At 41.3% G+C, this 13,845-nt stretch overlaps 1 protein-coding gene across 1 annotated transcript in view; it reads left to right on the forward strand.

Moving 5' to 3' along the window:
• Window positions 1-1,159: 1,159 nt before the first annotated feature.
• VPS41 (vacuolar protein sorting 41 homolog (S. cerevisiae)) overlaps window positions 1,160-13,845 on the forward strand; it is a 219,530-nt gene continuing 206,844 nt past the window's right edge. The window contains exons 1-2 of the mRNA XM_012656464.1: window positions 1,160-1,228; window positions 11,588-11,626. Of these exons, the coding sequence (XP_012511918.1) occupies window positions 1,208-1,228; window positions 11,588-11,626 (60 nt within the window). The 5' untranslated portion in view covers window positions 1,160-1,207. The remainder of the gene's footprint in view (window positions 1,229-11,587; window positions 11,627-13,845) is intronic.

Raw genomic sequence — 13,845 nt, forward strand, 5'->3', positions numbered from 1 at the left:
TAGGGTATTGGGTGCTTGCTTAAATGCCTTGAAGTTGGTCTATCTTCATTCCTTTGCAGCGGAGTGATTAGCAGACTAGAAGAGGAATCCCAGCAAGGCTTGGAGAAAGAAGATGGAGTGAAGGCTGTTTAGGCTCTGGGGAGAAGACAAATGTCTCAGAGATGATGTCACCCTGGCTTCTGGGCCATTGAGGAGTCATGGATTGAGCAAGTTAGAGACACAGAGTGCTGAGTCCATGACTGCCTAGTAGGTCAGAGTCACTGCAGCACACGGCGTCAAAAAGGGCACTGTGGCATCCACATGTGGGATGCCCTCTGCTGGTTAGCAGCTACTGGAGTGAATGGAAAGAAAAAATACCTATCTTTGGACAAGATAGTGCAGATTCCTGAGGATTAGGAAGGAGGGTTCGTAATTTCTAGAAACATGGAGAGGGGATCAGTCATTCTAAAGGATGTAAGTAATACAGTGGTTTTGCAGATTTTACCAAGGACAAGTTTAGAGTCTATCTTGAACATTTACCTACAGAACATAAAAACAAAACTTTAACAAATAATTTAATTAAACAACAGAGATTTAAAAAAATTTTCAACATTCACATGCCAGAGGATGACATTAACTTTAAGTAGCAAACAGTAAGAGCTAAATAGCCTTTGTTGAAGTACAAATTTTTCTCTGTCCACTGCAAAGACTGCTTTACATTCACTGAATATACTTTAAAAAAGAAAGGGCAAGAACACTTTTAGAGTAAACAGCATTTGGTAATCACAGAGTCTTTAGCAACAACACACAGGGCTGAATTCTAATCCTAGTTCGGCCTCTTACTAGCTATGTGACCTCTGAGCTACAATATTCGTCCCTATATATGTGGACAATAGTAGGAATTGCTGGGAGGATTAAATGAGGTAATTACGCAAAGCTATAAACCCAGGGCCTGATATGTAGAAAGTGCTTAATAAATATCATAATAATCACAGAAAAAAGAACAATAAATTAAATTATAGCATTAACAAAGTTATATTCAGATCCTACAAAGCAGAACTCCATCAAACATGGAGAGTCAGCAGCAGAAACGACCCCAATAAGTTCGCCAGCTAGAAAAGAGGTCCAGGGTCAGGTGCGGCTCAAACTACACTTCCCAGCAGGCCCCGGGCCCAGCGACTGGTTTCCTCTCATTTCCGGGTCTGTCATGTGACTCTCCGGCCGCACCATGGCGGAAGCAGAGGAGCAGGTAAAGACTGCAACTGCTAGTTTAGGGCACAAGGGAAGAGGGAGACTAGGGTGAGGTGTTCGGGGGCGTGGAGTGGCCCATGTGGAGGTGCGGAGCCGCTGGGGGGCTCGGCCGGCCCACGGCACGGCCAGGTGGGGCGGCGAAAGTTCCTTTGTGGGAGAAGAGAGCAGGGGTAGGATGCCGGCCCCTGGGAGGGGACCTGGGGAAAGCGCACCGACCCACCCCAGCGTTCAGAGGCGGCCTTTCCTTGGGTCTAGTCTCTATGGCCTGTGCCCAGTGACATTTTGACATGAAAGCAGGCCAGGTTACCCCCAGGGACGGACTGACTGCCCGTGGAGAAGGAGGAGATGACTTGAGTTTTGAGGCCAGGTGACTGGAATTTAAGTTGCTTTCCACTTGCAGTAGGACAGTGAGAACTAGGGGGGAGTAGATGAGTTTCCTTTTGTATCGATTGCTTTTAGGTACAGAACTGAAGCACTGTTGCACTGCAGCAGGATTAAGCGCACCGGTTGTGGAGCAAAAACGCCTAGGCTCAAAGTGCTGGTTCTCTTTCTTACTAAATGTATGACTTTGGGCTACTTATTTAACTTTCTAGTGTAAGATGGGGATAATAATAGTACCGTCCTCAGAGGGCCGGTTTAAGATAGAAAGAGTTAATAACTAAGGTTACAGTGTTTAGAACTGTTGGGCTCAGTAAAAGTTAAATGAGAGTAGTTGTTGCTGGCAGGACATCGGATGGCGATATCCAGTCAACAACTGGCAACATGGCACTGTAGGGTAGAAATTAGTGATGGGAATATGAATTATTTTCATTTAGCGATAATGGTAGCCCCACATTATATGAAATAACAAAGTAAAATCCAGACAACAGAAAATAGAAGTGGATCAAGGCTAGAACTTCGGAGTGATAATTTAAGTTTCCATTTCCAGTGTCATTTCAGTTTGGTATTGTTTTTACTCACAAATTAACAGGGCTGTCAGTTGTGGTGATTGACTTTAAAAAGTGATGGAGACATTTACCTAGTTCAATAATTTAATTTTTACCATTTGCAATATACTTTATTTTCATTTCATAATGAAAACTTGCCCTGTATTCATTTTATATAGGCCAATAATTAAGAAATTTGACTAAGTGGAAAATTGGTTTGGTTGGTCTTTGTGGTAACAAGAATCTCTTACCTATTACTTGAGCCTACCTTTTCCATTTTGGGCATTTCAGAAGAAAGCGCTTGTTAAGAACATAACATTTCATGACCGTCATTGCTTGGCTTGATTAGTGGTGACGTTGTTTTTCACATTGTTCATCTTCATTTCATGTTGAAATATAATTGTTTCATGGTTTGATTTAAAAGCAAAACACCAAGTTCCTTATGTTTTCAGATATAGTGTAACAGAAATGGAAAAAGTTGCTCTCAGTATCTACCATTGTTTTGTTCTGAAGAAGAGTTTGGAAAAGTTGTCTGATGTAAAAAGACACATAGAAAGTTAGGGATGTAATAAGAATGTTTCACATTTGTATATCGCTTTCCAGTTTAAAAAACCCTTTCACAGTGTATTTGGTCCTCCCAAAAGAATTCTGTTAGGTAAAAGTTCTGATATGTAAGTCAGGCAAATACTTCCGATGTTCCAAACCTTCCAACGGCTTCTCATCTCCCTCTGAGGAAAAGCCAAAGCCTTTCAATAGCCTAGTTGCCTTGCAGGGTCTCATCCCTGCCTTCTCTTTCCACTTTTCTCTTACCTCATTTTCCACTACTCTCCTCCTCCCCTTCTGTCACTGTGTCAGCTTTCTTACTGTCCCTTCAACTAGCCAGGTGTGTTCCTACCTCAGGGCCTTTGCTCATGCTGTTTCCTTGTATGAATCCCCATATATACAGGGCTTTCCTCCTCATTTCCTTCATGTCTTTGTCCAGGTGTTCCTTTTGAGTGAAACCTTCCCAACCATGCTTTGAATCCTCCTTTCTGCCATCATTTTTCCTCTATAATGCTCATCACCATTTGGCATACTGTGTTTTAAAATTCTGTAGTGTTTTTTTTCCCTGTATATCCTGCACGTTTCCATTTGCTCTTACTATTAGAATGTAAGCTCCATCATAACAAGGATTTGTTCACTGCTGTATAGCCCAACACCTAGGATATTGCTTGGTACTTAATAAATATGTGTTAAATGATTGAATTTTACAGATAAACAAATTGAAATTCAGACAACTTGAGTAACTTGTTCAGATTTTATATCTGTCGTAAATCTCCAGTCTTCTGTCTCCAGAGCTCATGGTTACTCACTAGAATACCTTGCCTTTTAAGATATACTTGAGAACCTAACTCTAAATCATTTAGATCATAAAAAGTGATCTAAATCATTTTTTACTTCGTAAGTAGAATTAGTTCTATTACTTGATGATTTTCCCTCAAGTCATTATTCCCCCTTTGATGCTTTAACAGCCAGAATACAGTTGGAGTGGGCACACTCCTCCGCAGTGGAATCAGTGTCTTCCTTAAAAAGACCAGTGGTCTATTGTCAATGGCAGAAAGAAGCAAACATTCACAAATTGTTCTGTTTATTTTTTTAAAGAAAGCTAGTAATAGTACCTATATCAGTCCTTTAAAGATGCTTAGGCTTTTCTCTGATTGGTGCATTTTGCATTTCCGTAGAAAGCCATTGGAATCTGATGAAGACAGTAGACCTTTATTATACAATTTTTGAAGGCTAAAAAGTATATAAAAGTGGTGTACATAAATTTGCTAATTTTATTTTGCTGCACTGAACCTTTCAGAAAATCATGACATAATCTTTTTTCTTGGTACTGTATATTGTAAATGTAAACAGTTCTCCAAGATGAGCAACACAAAACTAAATCTGTCTGCATTAACTTTCCTGAGTGTTGTATTCTTTGGTGATTGCGTTTTTCTTCCCTTAATTTTAGGAAGAACCAAAATCGTGACATCTGCACTCAGTGAGTTAATGTAGTATAAAACAGTTCACAGAGTCTAAAACTAAAATGACTTTTTTAGATATGAATGAAATTTTTTTATAAGTCGTTGGGAAATCCTTGCTTTTGCCTAATATGGTAAAGGTAGTTTGCAAAAGTAACTACTTACATATTTTATGGTTCATAGAAAGAACTAAGACTCTGCATTCTGCCTGGAAATCTTCTAACCAGCAGTTTTACTTAGCTCCAAAGATTTATAGTTGACCTTCATAATCACAGATGCTCAACAGTATTTGTCCATATCTCTCTTATGAATAACATTCTGCTTCAAGTCTGGTTGTTTGTGTATTTGTCTTATCTTTCCTACAGATTGCTGAGTCCTCAAGAATAAGAACGAGAGCTTACTCATGTCTGTATCTCCCACAAGGCTAGTGCTTTATAGGTACTATGTGTTTAATAAAATGTTTAAATAAATTTATTAGGGGGAGGATAGCATTCTGAGTTTTCAAATTGTAATAGGATTTGTGTGGAATTATTTCATCTTATTTGAGCCTTTCGAAAGTTGTTAATTCAAATGTAATGTAAATTCCATTCCATATACTCTTCACTTCTGCCTGCTCCCCAGGTACCCATTCATCTTGCCTACCCAACCAGCCTGGAGCCTGGTCCATTTAAGTATTTGAACAATCAGGCCACCTATTCCTTGATGAGATAGTAGAGTTTCTGCTTTGAATTCTCCCTCTGCATTTTAGAAGTTAGGGTGATTCTGTCCTTATGGTAGATCACTTATGGATTATCTGATGGCACATTTGTGATCATGTATACCCCCATGTGATTATGAATAAAATAAAAATCAAGTCAACACATATTTGAGTGCCTCAGTTTTTTTTGCCTGTAAACTGGGAATTTTGCTACCCACAACTCTTGTATGAGATGAGAATAAATTACGTTAAAGTGGATAGGTTGAAATGGTCGTTTTAAAAATAGGACAAAGATTGATCATCCAAACTTGGACTTGGCTTACATCCACACAATTCTCTTTTCTTAAATTTTGACCAAGACAGATCTTTTAAAAGCAACATTAGCAATAATTACAGGAAAAACAAAGCCTAAGCAAGAAGTTGCAGAAGTACAGGATCATACACATTTTTAAAGGGCCCACTCTTTACCGTCACATAACTAAAGTGCAGTCACAAATTAGTTTGGCTGGACTTGCTTATTGCTTTGTAAGTTTTTCCACTCATCTTCATCTGGTTTGGTTGGCTAGAGGCTGATGTCCCTAGCTGATTATTAGTAGTCTCCCTAGTGCCCACATCACCACCTTGGAGAGAGGGCACTCATCAGATCAGGGGTGTCTGTGGCTCGTGCAGCTACCTCCCCATTCACAGTGCTCGGTTCCCATTGCCTTTGCTTCTTCTTGAAGCCTAGTCCTCCTTGGTGTGGTGGTGGTGGCGGTGGTGGTGGTATTAACAACTGTGATTCCAGGCTCTTATTTTAAACCTACTGAATCAGAATTTGTGAAGATCCAGTGCATTAGCTAATTTCCCGAACTGAATTTTGATGATTCTGACGCAAAGTCAGATTTGGGACTGGGTCGCCAGGTTACCAGACTTGTCCCTTTTTCCATGCTGGGGCAGACATCAAGATTTTTCTTCATTTGCAGAGTAAGATGAATGCAGTAGCTGAGCCTAGTGGGTTGAATGGGCTTGGTAGCCTGAGTCTCTCCATTCCCGCCAGCTCCCTGGGTATTCTTTCATCTCTCTTGCTCAGCCAGCCTAGTCCTTGAGTACCTAAAACTGGCCACAGCTCCTTTGAGGTTTTGAAATTGAGGCTTTATGACAGAGGGTTATTAAATACATGTCACACAAAATATTTTCTCCTTCCTGTACCCTTCTCAGACATTGGGATCTATTGCAACCTTCTTTCCCATTAAGCTTAGCTGAGGCACACTGTTTGTTGGGAAGGGAGAGAAGATGGCAGTATCGCATTGAGTGTTTCATGTCTATCTCCAGGCAGAGATGGAGATAGATGATTTTCTTGGAGCCTGGTCTCTAATCTTTACTTTCTACAACATGGAGCCAGGTCTGTCCTCCTGCAAAGTTTAGAGCTGGCCTTACTCAGGCTCTAGCCTACCATTTCTCTTCTAATTTTTGTTTTGCTTTCCCAGCAAACAGCGGGAGATGAGGGGTGTTTTAAAATTCTGAGGACTTCACAACCTGGGAAGTTCCTGGCTTCTCTCTCTCCTGGGATGCCAGTCTTCCTTTTCACCCCTCCTGACCTCTGAGGCCAGCTTTCTGAATCTTCTCCCAGGCCACCGTCATAGTCCCGAACTGATGGTAGGATTAGGGGTGAGGATTGGTCCAAGGCCTTTTTTAGAGAGGTCTTCTAAGAGCCCAAGGGGCCCTGCAGGGTGGTTGACATTCTGTTGGAATGGTTCTGTCCTTGTTTGCTGCTGCCTTCCTGCAATCCCCCTTCTGTAACTATCTCGTAGCATGAGCCAATAGTACAAGCATCTGTCTGGGGAAAATACACTGGGTATTGCTCATAAATGCCAAGGGAATAGAGGAAGCAGAATATTGTTTTAGATTGGCTGCTTATTTCTTATCATCATCACCAGCAAACACATGTTGAGCTATTGTATTTCTGTGGGTAGGATAAGGGAGACCAAGAGGCCAAAGCCTTTGGGTTTACCCACAGTGTATTTACAATGATAACTAATAGGACAAGGCAATATTAGGTGCTAGCTGGGGATTACGGGGAGAAACAAAGGCCACAGGAGGCCAGGTCTAGACCTTGTAGCCTGGGCTCACTAGAAATAGTTTTGTGAAGGAGGTGAGACCTAGGTTGGGCCATTCAGAAAGGACAGGATTCAGAAATAGCCTGTGATTTTCAAACTTCAAACTTCAGATTGGCACTGTGAGAATATAAAACATAAAAATCAAGCTCTGATCGTGAAGCAAGACTGAAGTCCCTAAGCCTGCCTGCCTGGCAGTCCCCTTCCTACCCCCGAGGGTTCCACTGAGCCTGTAGAGCAGTGGTCCCCAACCTTTTTGGCACCAGGGACTGGTTTCATGGAAGACAATTTTTCCACAGACGGGGCAGGGTGGGGGTAGAGGCAGAGTCAGGTGGTGATGCACGGCCTGTTCCTAACAGGCCATGGGCCTGTACTGGGCTGCATCCCGGGGGTTGGGGACCGCAGCTGTAGAGCATTCCACCAGGATGAGTGCAGAGTGGGCCGGGTACCTTCTAAGCTGAGAGGAGGACGTGAGGACAGGCTCAGAGCAGGCAGCACAAACTTGAGGCTGGCAGGGGGCAATATGCATGAGTGGGAGTGTCTTGGTGCAGGAAATTGGGAGTGGTGTCGGTGGGTGTTCTGTCCTAGGCATAACTGCACAGCTCCAGCTGACGTTCTATGGAATTGTGAACAGTGTGTAGACATACGGTCTGAATTTTATGAATTCGTAAGCACACTTTTTTATGTGGAAGTCTTTTAAAAAACACCTGTAGGCCATATCCAGACCCCAGGCCACTGTTTCGCCATCTCTGGCAAAGAGACATGAACACGCGATGTCTCAGTGAGGGGTCCTTCAATGTGACTGGTGGGTTGTAGGTTTATGGAGAGAGTGGAAAGTGAGGTCAAAGATCTGTTGGGGGCCAGACTAGGAAGGGCTTTGACTACTGTGCTGGAGAATCTGAAATCTTTTCTTCAGGCTGGGGGACTACTGAGGGTTCTTTGAGGAGGGCAGCAACCAGTCTGATCTGTGCTTTGGGAAGATAATCCTGATGGCAGTTGACGAATATATTAGAGAAGTTACATATCAAGACATGAAAATGGTTAGGTAAAGCTATTTGGCTAGATGATTGAGTTTAAGGGATTGGTTTGCAAAAGAAAAGTCGAGTGACACCTTTGTGAGTTTAGCTATCAACCTGTCACCCACAATCTGTTCACATTTGTGTCACTGGGTGTCTTCTAGCCCATCGCTGCTGCATTAATCAGAATAGCACATTTTATTTATTGTGGTAAAATATACATGGCATAAAATTATCATTTTAACCATTTTTAAGTGCATGATTTAATGGTATTAAATACATTCACATTGTTGTGCGACCATAAGCACTGCTATAGTTTGGATGTTTGTCCCTTCAAATCTCAGGTTGAAATCTGATCCCCAGTGTTGAAGGTGGGTCCTTCCTGGAGGTGTTTTGGTCATGGTGGCAGCTCTGTTATGAATAGCTTGGTGCTGTCCTTGAGGTAATGAGTGAGTTCTCACTCTATTAGTTCCCTTGAGAGCTGGTTGTAAAAAGCACCTGGCACCTCCCCTCTTGCTCTCTCTTGCTTCCTCTCTTGTCATGAGATCTCTGCACACACTGGCTCCCCTTTGCTTCTGCTGTGAGTGGAAGCAGCCTGAGGCTCTCACCAGAAGCAGATGCTGACAACATGCTTCTTGTACAGCCTGTGGAATCGTGAGCCAAAAAGACCTCTTCATGAATTACCCAGCCTCAAATATTCCTCCACAGCAGCACGAATGGATTAAGACAACCACTGTCCATCTCTATAACTTTTTATCTTCACAAACTGAAAACCCCTCCCTCTGCCTTTGGTAACCTATTTTACTTCTCTCTTACATAAATGGAATCATGGAATAATATAATATTTGTCTTTTTGTTTCTGGTTTATTTTACTTAAGAGAATAGCACAATTTTATATCTTGTTTTTTTCATGAGTTGAAGTGAGATTCCTTTTTTTCTTTTTTTAGAGACAGGATCTTGCTCTGTTGCCCAGGCTGCAGTACAGTGGCATGGTCATAGCTCACTGTAGCCTTGAACTCCTGGGCTCAGGCAATCCTCCTGCGTCAGCTTCCCAAGTAGCTGGGACGACAGGCACACACCACCCTGTCCAGCTAATTTTCCTCATTTTTTGTAGAGACAGAGTTTCTCTAGGTTGCCCAGGCTGGTTTCAAACTTCTGGCCTCAAGTGATCCCCCCGTCTAGGCCTCTGAGTTGCTGGGTTAACAGGCTTGAGCCACTGCACCCGGCCTGTAGTTAGATTCTTGGAATGAGAGTGTGAAGCTAAAAGAATGTTTGAAAACTACTGACTCTTTCTCAAATGGCAACCTTTCTCAAGGTTAGGCTTTCTTAGATCCCTCACCAGGGACATTTCCTTTTTGTCATCTTGTTCACCTTTCTGTCTGTAGAACATTATTTGGAAGGCTTGATGAATGATTGAAGTCAAGAAATAACAGACCAGGGCTAATTCCTGAAGTCACTCACTCTCGCACTGTTTTGATAGGATTGTGGAGAAAATATTAAGTTTTGTTGGGGCCTGTCTCTGTCTGGAAGGTTCATACTGATGCTGTCCGTAAGTCTCAGAGTTTCCTGGAGTAAATGTTCCCCATTGATACCAGCGGCCAAGGAAGCTGCTCTTAACACCTGGTTTTCCCTGAAGACCCAGGTCTCTGAGATCTGCGTGCCTCAAGGTGTCAAATTCTGGTGTATGCATTCCGGTGTGAAGCAATAGTGTAATTTGATTTTGAGTTTTGGGATTGAAATTGCTGACTGGGGACTTACGTTTTTGTTTTAGTGAAGAACATAAATCGGGCATTCACCCATTTAATCTGTGTGCATATTTGAGTGTAATCCAGATAAGAAAAAAAATTTCCTTAGGTTTAATGTAATTCTTCTGAAAAAAGTAGTCAGATGTCTTTTTAGAATTCTAGATATGGGAAATAGGAATCTAGGTGTGGTTTATTGACACAGTTGTCAAAGCCTTGTTTTCCTAATGTTAGTAACTCAATATTCAGGGACTTTCAGGGATGGAAGGGATGGTAAAAGTCATTAAGTTCAACCTCTAAACCTCACTGTTCTGACGCCAGAGGTGGTTAGGAAATTCCAAGGTGCTGTAGGTGAATAATTTAGCATAATGAGCAATTTATAATAGATATTCAGTAAAGAAGTCTGAATAATGACTATTAATATTGGCGTGGAGTCTGTCCACAAGAGAAAGATTGGGATAGTAAAGGGACTAAAACCAGGAATTGGGATGGTGAGTGCAGAGAAGGAACACTTGAGGAGGATGGGCATGGTACATGCTGTTAATTTGCTGAACAGCTGTCAAGTAGTGGAAGAATCGGGTTTTTTATGTGGTGCTAAGAACAAAAAATTACTGTGGATAATTGTAGCTCCAAATTACTAAGAACTTTCTAAGACTTAGATTAACATTAAATTAAATAGGCTGCATTGGGATATAGAGCAAATTCTGATATGCATCATGGTTAATGATATAACTATAATAAAATTTTTAATTGCAGGTAATATTTACCCCCATTTTACAGATGGCGCTGGAGGGCAGGGACTGTGTTGTCCACAAGGCTGTACTCCAGAGGGTGCCTGCCACCTACCAGGCTCTTAATGATTTTTGATGAATGAAATTAAAATGTTTTTAAACACTAGATTTGCATTTATCCTGCTGTCCAACTCGCATTGAGTACTATATGCATCTGACCTCTTTTAAAATGGTCATTTTTATTTGAAAAAAATATTAGTTAAATCTAAAATGTTCTTGCCCCATTTTTTTTGTTCTTTTTCTCATAGATTGTTGTAAAAATGCTTACATTCAGTGTCAGCATATTAGTTGTAACCTTTTATTGCTATTGATATCTATAAGTACGTTAAGTAAATCTTCATTTTGCTGACCTCTTTGAGGATACGTGGCATCAGCAGATTCTCTCTTTCACTGGACAGGTGAGAGATTAGCAGGATCAAGTCAGTTTTTCCCTTTTTGCTTTGTTTCCTTCAGAGCAGCAAGATTCATTGTCGAGCAAGAGGGAAACTGTGTTAAATGGCAGAATTTGTCTTAGTGGTAATGGTTTAAAGAGTGCATGTAAATTATACAGCTTATTCGCACAGGATCTGATAGGTACCTGCGGGAGATTCTTTTTAAAAGCTGTTTTAGCAAGACAGTCCTTTTGACGCAACCAGTTTAATAGCGTAGTAATTAATAGCGTAAGAGCTTTTCAGTATAAAAATTGGCTTGTAGTTAATTTGGAACGGCAGTTTCCTCTTCCCTTCTGAGACCAGTGAGGTTGCTTTGCCAGACGGATTTCCATTATTGGCAAGGGAAAGAGTCTTCTGGGCCCTCAGATGACAAGTTCCTGGGGTCATTTGTTTACCTGCTGACTCATTGACAGAGGTCAACAGGGTCATGGATCTGGGTGACCCCAGAGTAAACTGTCTCGGGCCTGCCAGCCTGTGAAGTCGTAGGAGGCTCGTGAGAGGCAGAGCTTGTGGAGTCCTCTAAAGTATAGTTGCAGATTCCTTTCCAAAAAGGGCAAATGGGTGTTGGTGGTGGGCACATGAGGACGCCTTCCCCTTGCAAATGCTTTTGCCTCTTTTATCATCTCTTCTGACCATTTCCCTTCTCTATTCTTTGTAGGAAACGGGGTCTCTTGAAGAATCTACAGAGGAGTCTGAGGTAAGGGGGTGACTCAGGAGCCTCGGGATTTGTAGCTAACCACGTTGTTAACTTGAGCTTGCTCTGCTTGGCGAAATGCAACATTCCCAGGGGCCGGGGGGTGCGGGGGCGGTAGAGTGGGGCCATAGGTGATTGAGCCTTAGGGAGAGCATGCCAGTTGTCTTTAAAAATATTAAATGAATTAGCTTAAAAAAATAAACAGGAAAAGGAACAAAAAGTTTTCTCTTTATTTTGAATAGCATTTTAACCTGAAGCATGTTGGCAGTGGTAAAATTGATGCAAAGTTTTAAAAACTAATCTCAATGCTTTAAAAACTTTTTTTTATTTAAAAAAACAGCCACCATAGGTTTTTATAATAGTTATTCTTTATTGTTTCTTCAAGTGAAGAATGGCATAGGTATAATTTCAGAATCATTGAAATTGGAGTTTACTTCTGAAAATAAAAAGGAAACTAATTACCAAGTTGTTAGGGAATTAAGTTGTGTTGAAGATTGTATTTTTTTTTTTTTTTTTTAATTTTTTTTTTTTTTTTTTTTAATTTCAGGATATTGTGAGGGTACAAACATTATGGTTACACTTTATGTCTTTGCCTCACCCAAGTGGGGGTTAAAGGCATGCCCTTCCCCCCTACGGTGCTCCCCGTGTCCTTTAGTTGCGGAGAGAAATGCAAATCAAAACCAAAATGAGAACATTGTATCTTTTTGTTTTTTTACTAGTATATCGGCTTCTGGACTAGGATTGTATCTTAAAGAGAATAAAGTAATTTATGAGGAAGGAGTTTTTAAAAAATTCCTTTTGAAGAACATGCATAAGAAATGAGTTTAAGGGGACAGGTATATGCGTACACAAAGTGCAATGCGTACCATCTGAGAGATGGACACACTTGAAACTTGGACTCAGGGGGGGAGGGGGGGCAAGGGCAACATATGTAACCTAAACATCTGTACCCCCATAATATGTTGAAATAAAAAAAAAAAAGAAATGAGTTTAAGCATCATACAAATTACTTAGCTTATCAATTTTATAGATGGATTAATAAGAAGTATGTTTTTTCCTTTTAATATATCATTTAGCTCAGAGGAATGAAAAGTATCTGTGATAACCTGCTGGAAATCCACACCGGTGTGACTAGAGCCGTGATAGTCTATTAAATTTCGGGGGAAAATTGTGTATAGTTATTATATGAATTTATTTGCTTTTTCAGGGAAAAGGTGGGCTTAGGCATGTTCCTTCAGAGAACATCTTATATATTATGCCATTGCGTAGTCATGGTTCCTAACATTTTCACTACCAAGGACCTCCATTACTGTGGGGCTCCTGGTGAGGCATTTCTGAGTTTGCTTATAGATAGGGTATAATATTTGTTAATTTTAAAGTATTGAAAAGCACTACAGATCACCTTTCTTACTTAGAGAAGTCTCTAGTTAACTTAGAACCTGGTGTTCTCAGAATCATTGGTACAGAATCACATAGTGTTAGAGCTTTCTGTCCAGGAATTTCATTTTACAGGTGAGGAGGGTGTTGGCAGCCACCTAAATCTAAATCTTTCCACACATCCTCCATATACTAAGTGGATAAAAAAGGAGAGCAAATGAAAGCACGCATAACCCAGGCCTCCTGTATTATTAGGAAACAGGGAGTACAATGAACTTAAGTATAAGGGGGAAGTAAACGTCCGAAGCCAGCAGAGCTGGCTCTGGAGTTGACGCTGGAGCTGAGTCAGGTGGAGAATTGAGGGGCATGAAGAGCGTGCAGCTGAGCCCCAGTGACCGCAGGATGGAGGTGAAATCACCCTTCATGATCGTGCAAAGAGACCTGAGACCTGCTGGATTGGGGGAATTTAAGGGAAGGGACTTGAAAGTACATGGGGCCAGAGGTGACAGTGTTAGGTGGTGCTGCTTCTGGGAGAGATGGGGGAGGCATCCCTTCAAGGCTTGGTGGGGAAGGGGAAGGACAAAGCAGAGGAAATAATGGGTGATGAGAAACAAAGACAATCATAAGGTCAGGAGACTTACTCCTCTTTCCCACCACCAAAAAAGGTGCCACTTATGAAAGAAAATGCAAAAACCTGGTAAACTACTTAGATACATCGTCCCATCCATAGTAATATCTATTGCTATTCAGGAAAATCTGCGACATCTAAAAATGAATTGAAATGACAGGTAACATCCATACAAAGCTACTGTAGGAAGAAAACAGAAAATAAGAATCAAAATTTT

The sequence above is a fragment of the Propithecus coquereli genome, unplaced genomic scaffold (genome assembly GCF_000956105.1).
Source record: "Propithecus coquereli isolate 6110/MARCELLA unplaced genomic scaffold, Pcoq_1.0 Scaffold502, whole genome shotgun sequence".
In the NCBI taxonomy this organism is placed as follows: Eukaryota; Metazoa; Chordata; class Mammalia; order Primates; family Indriidae; genus Propithecus; species Propithecus coquereli.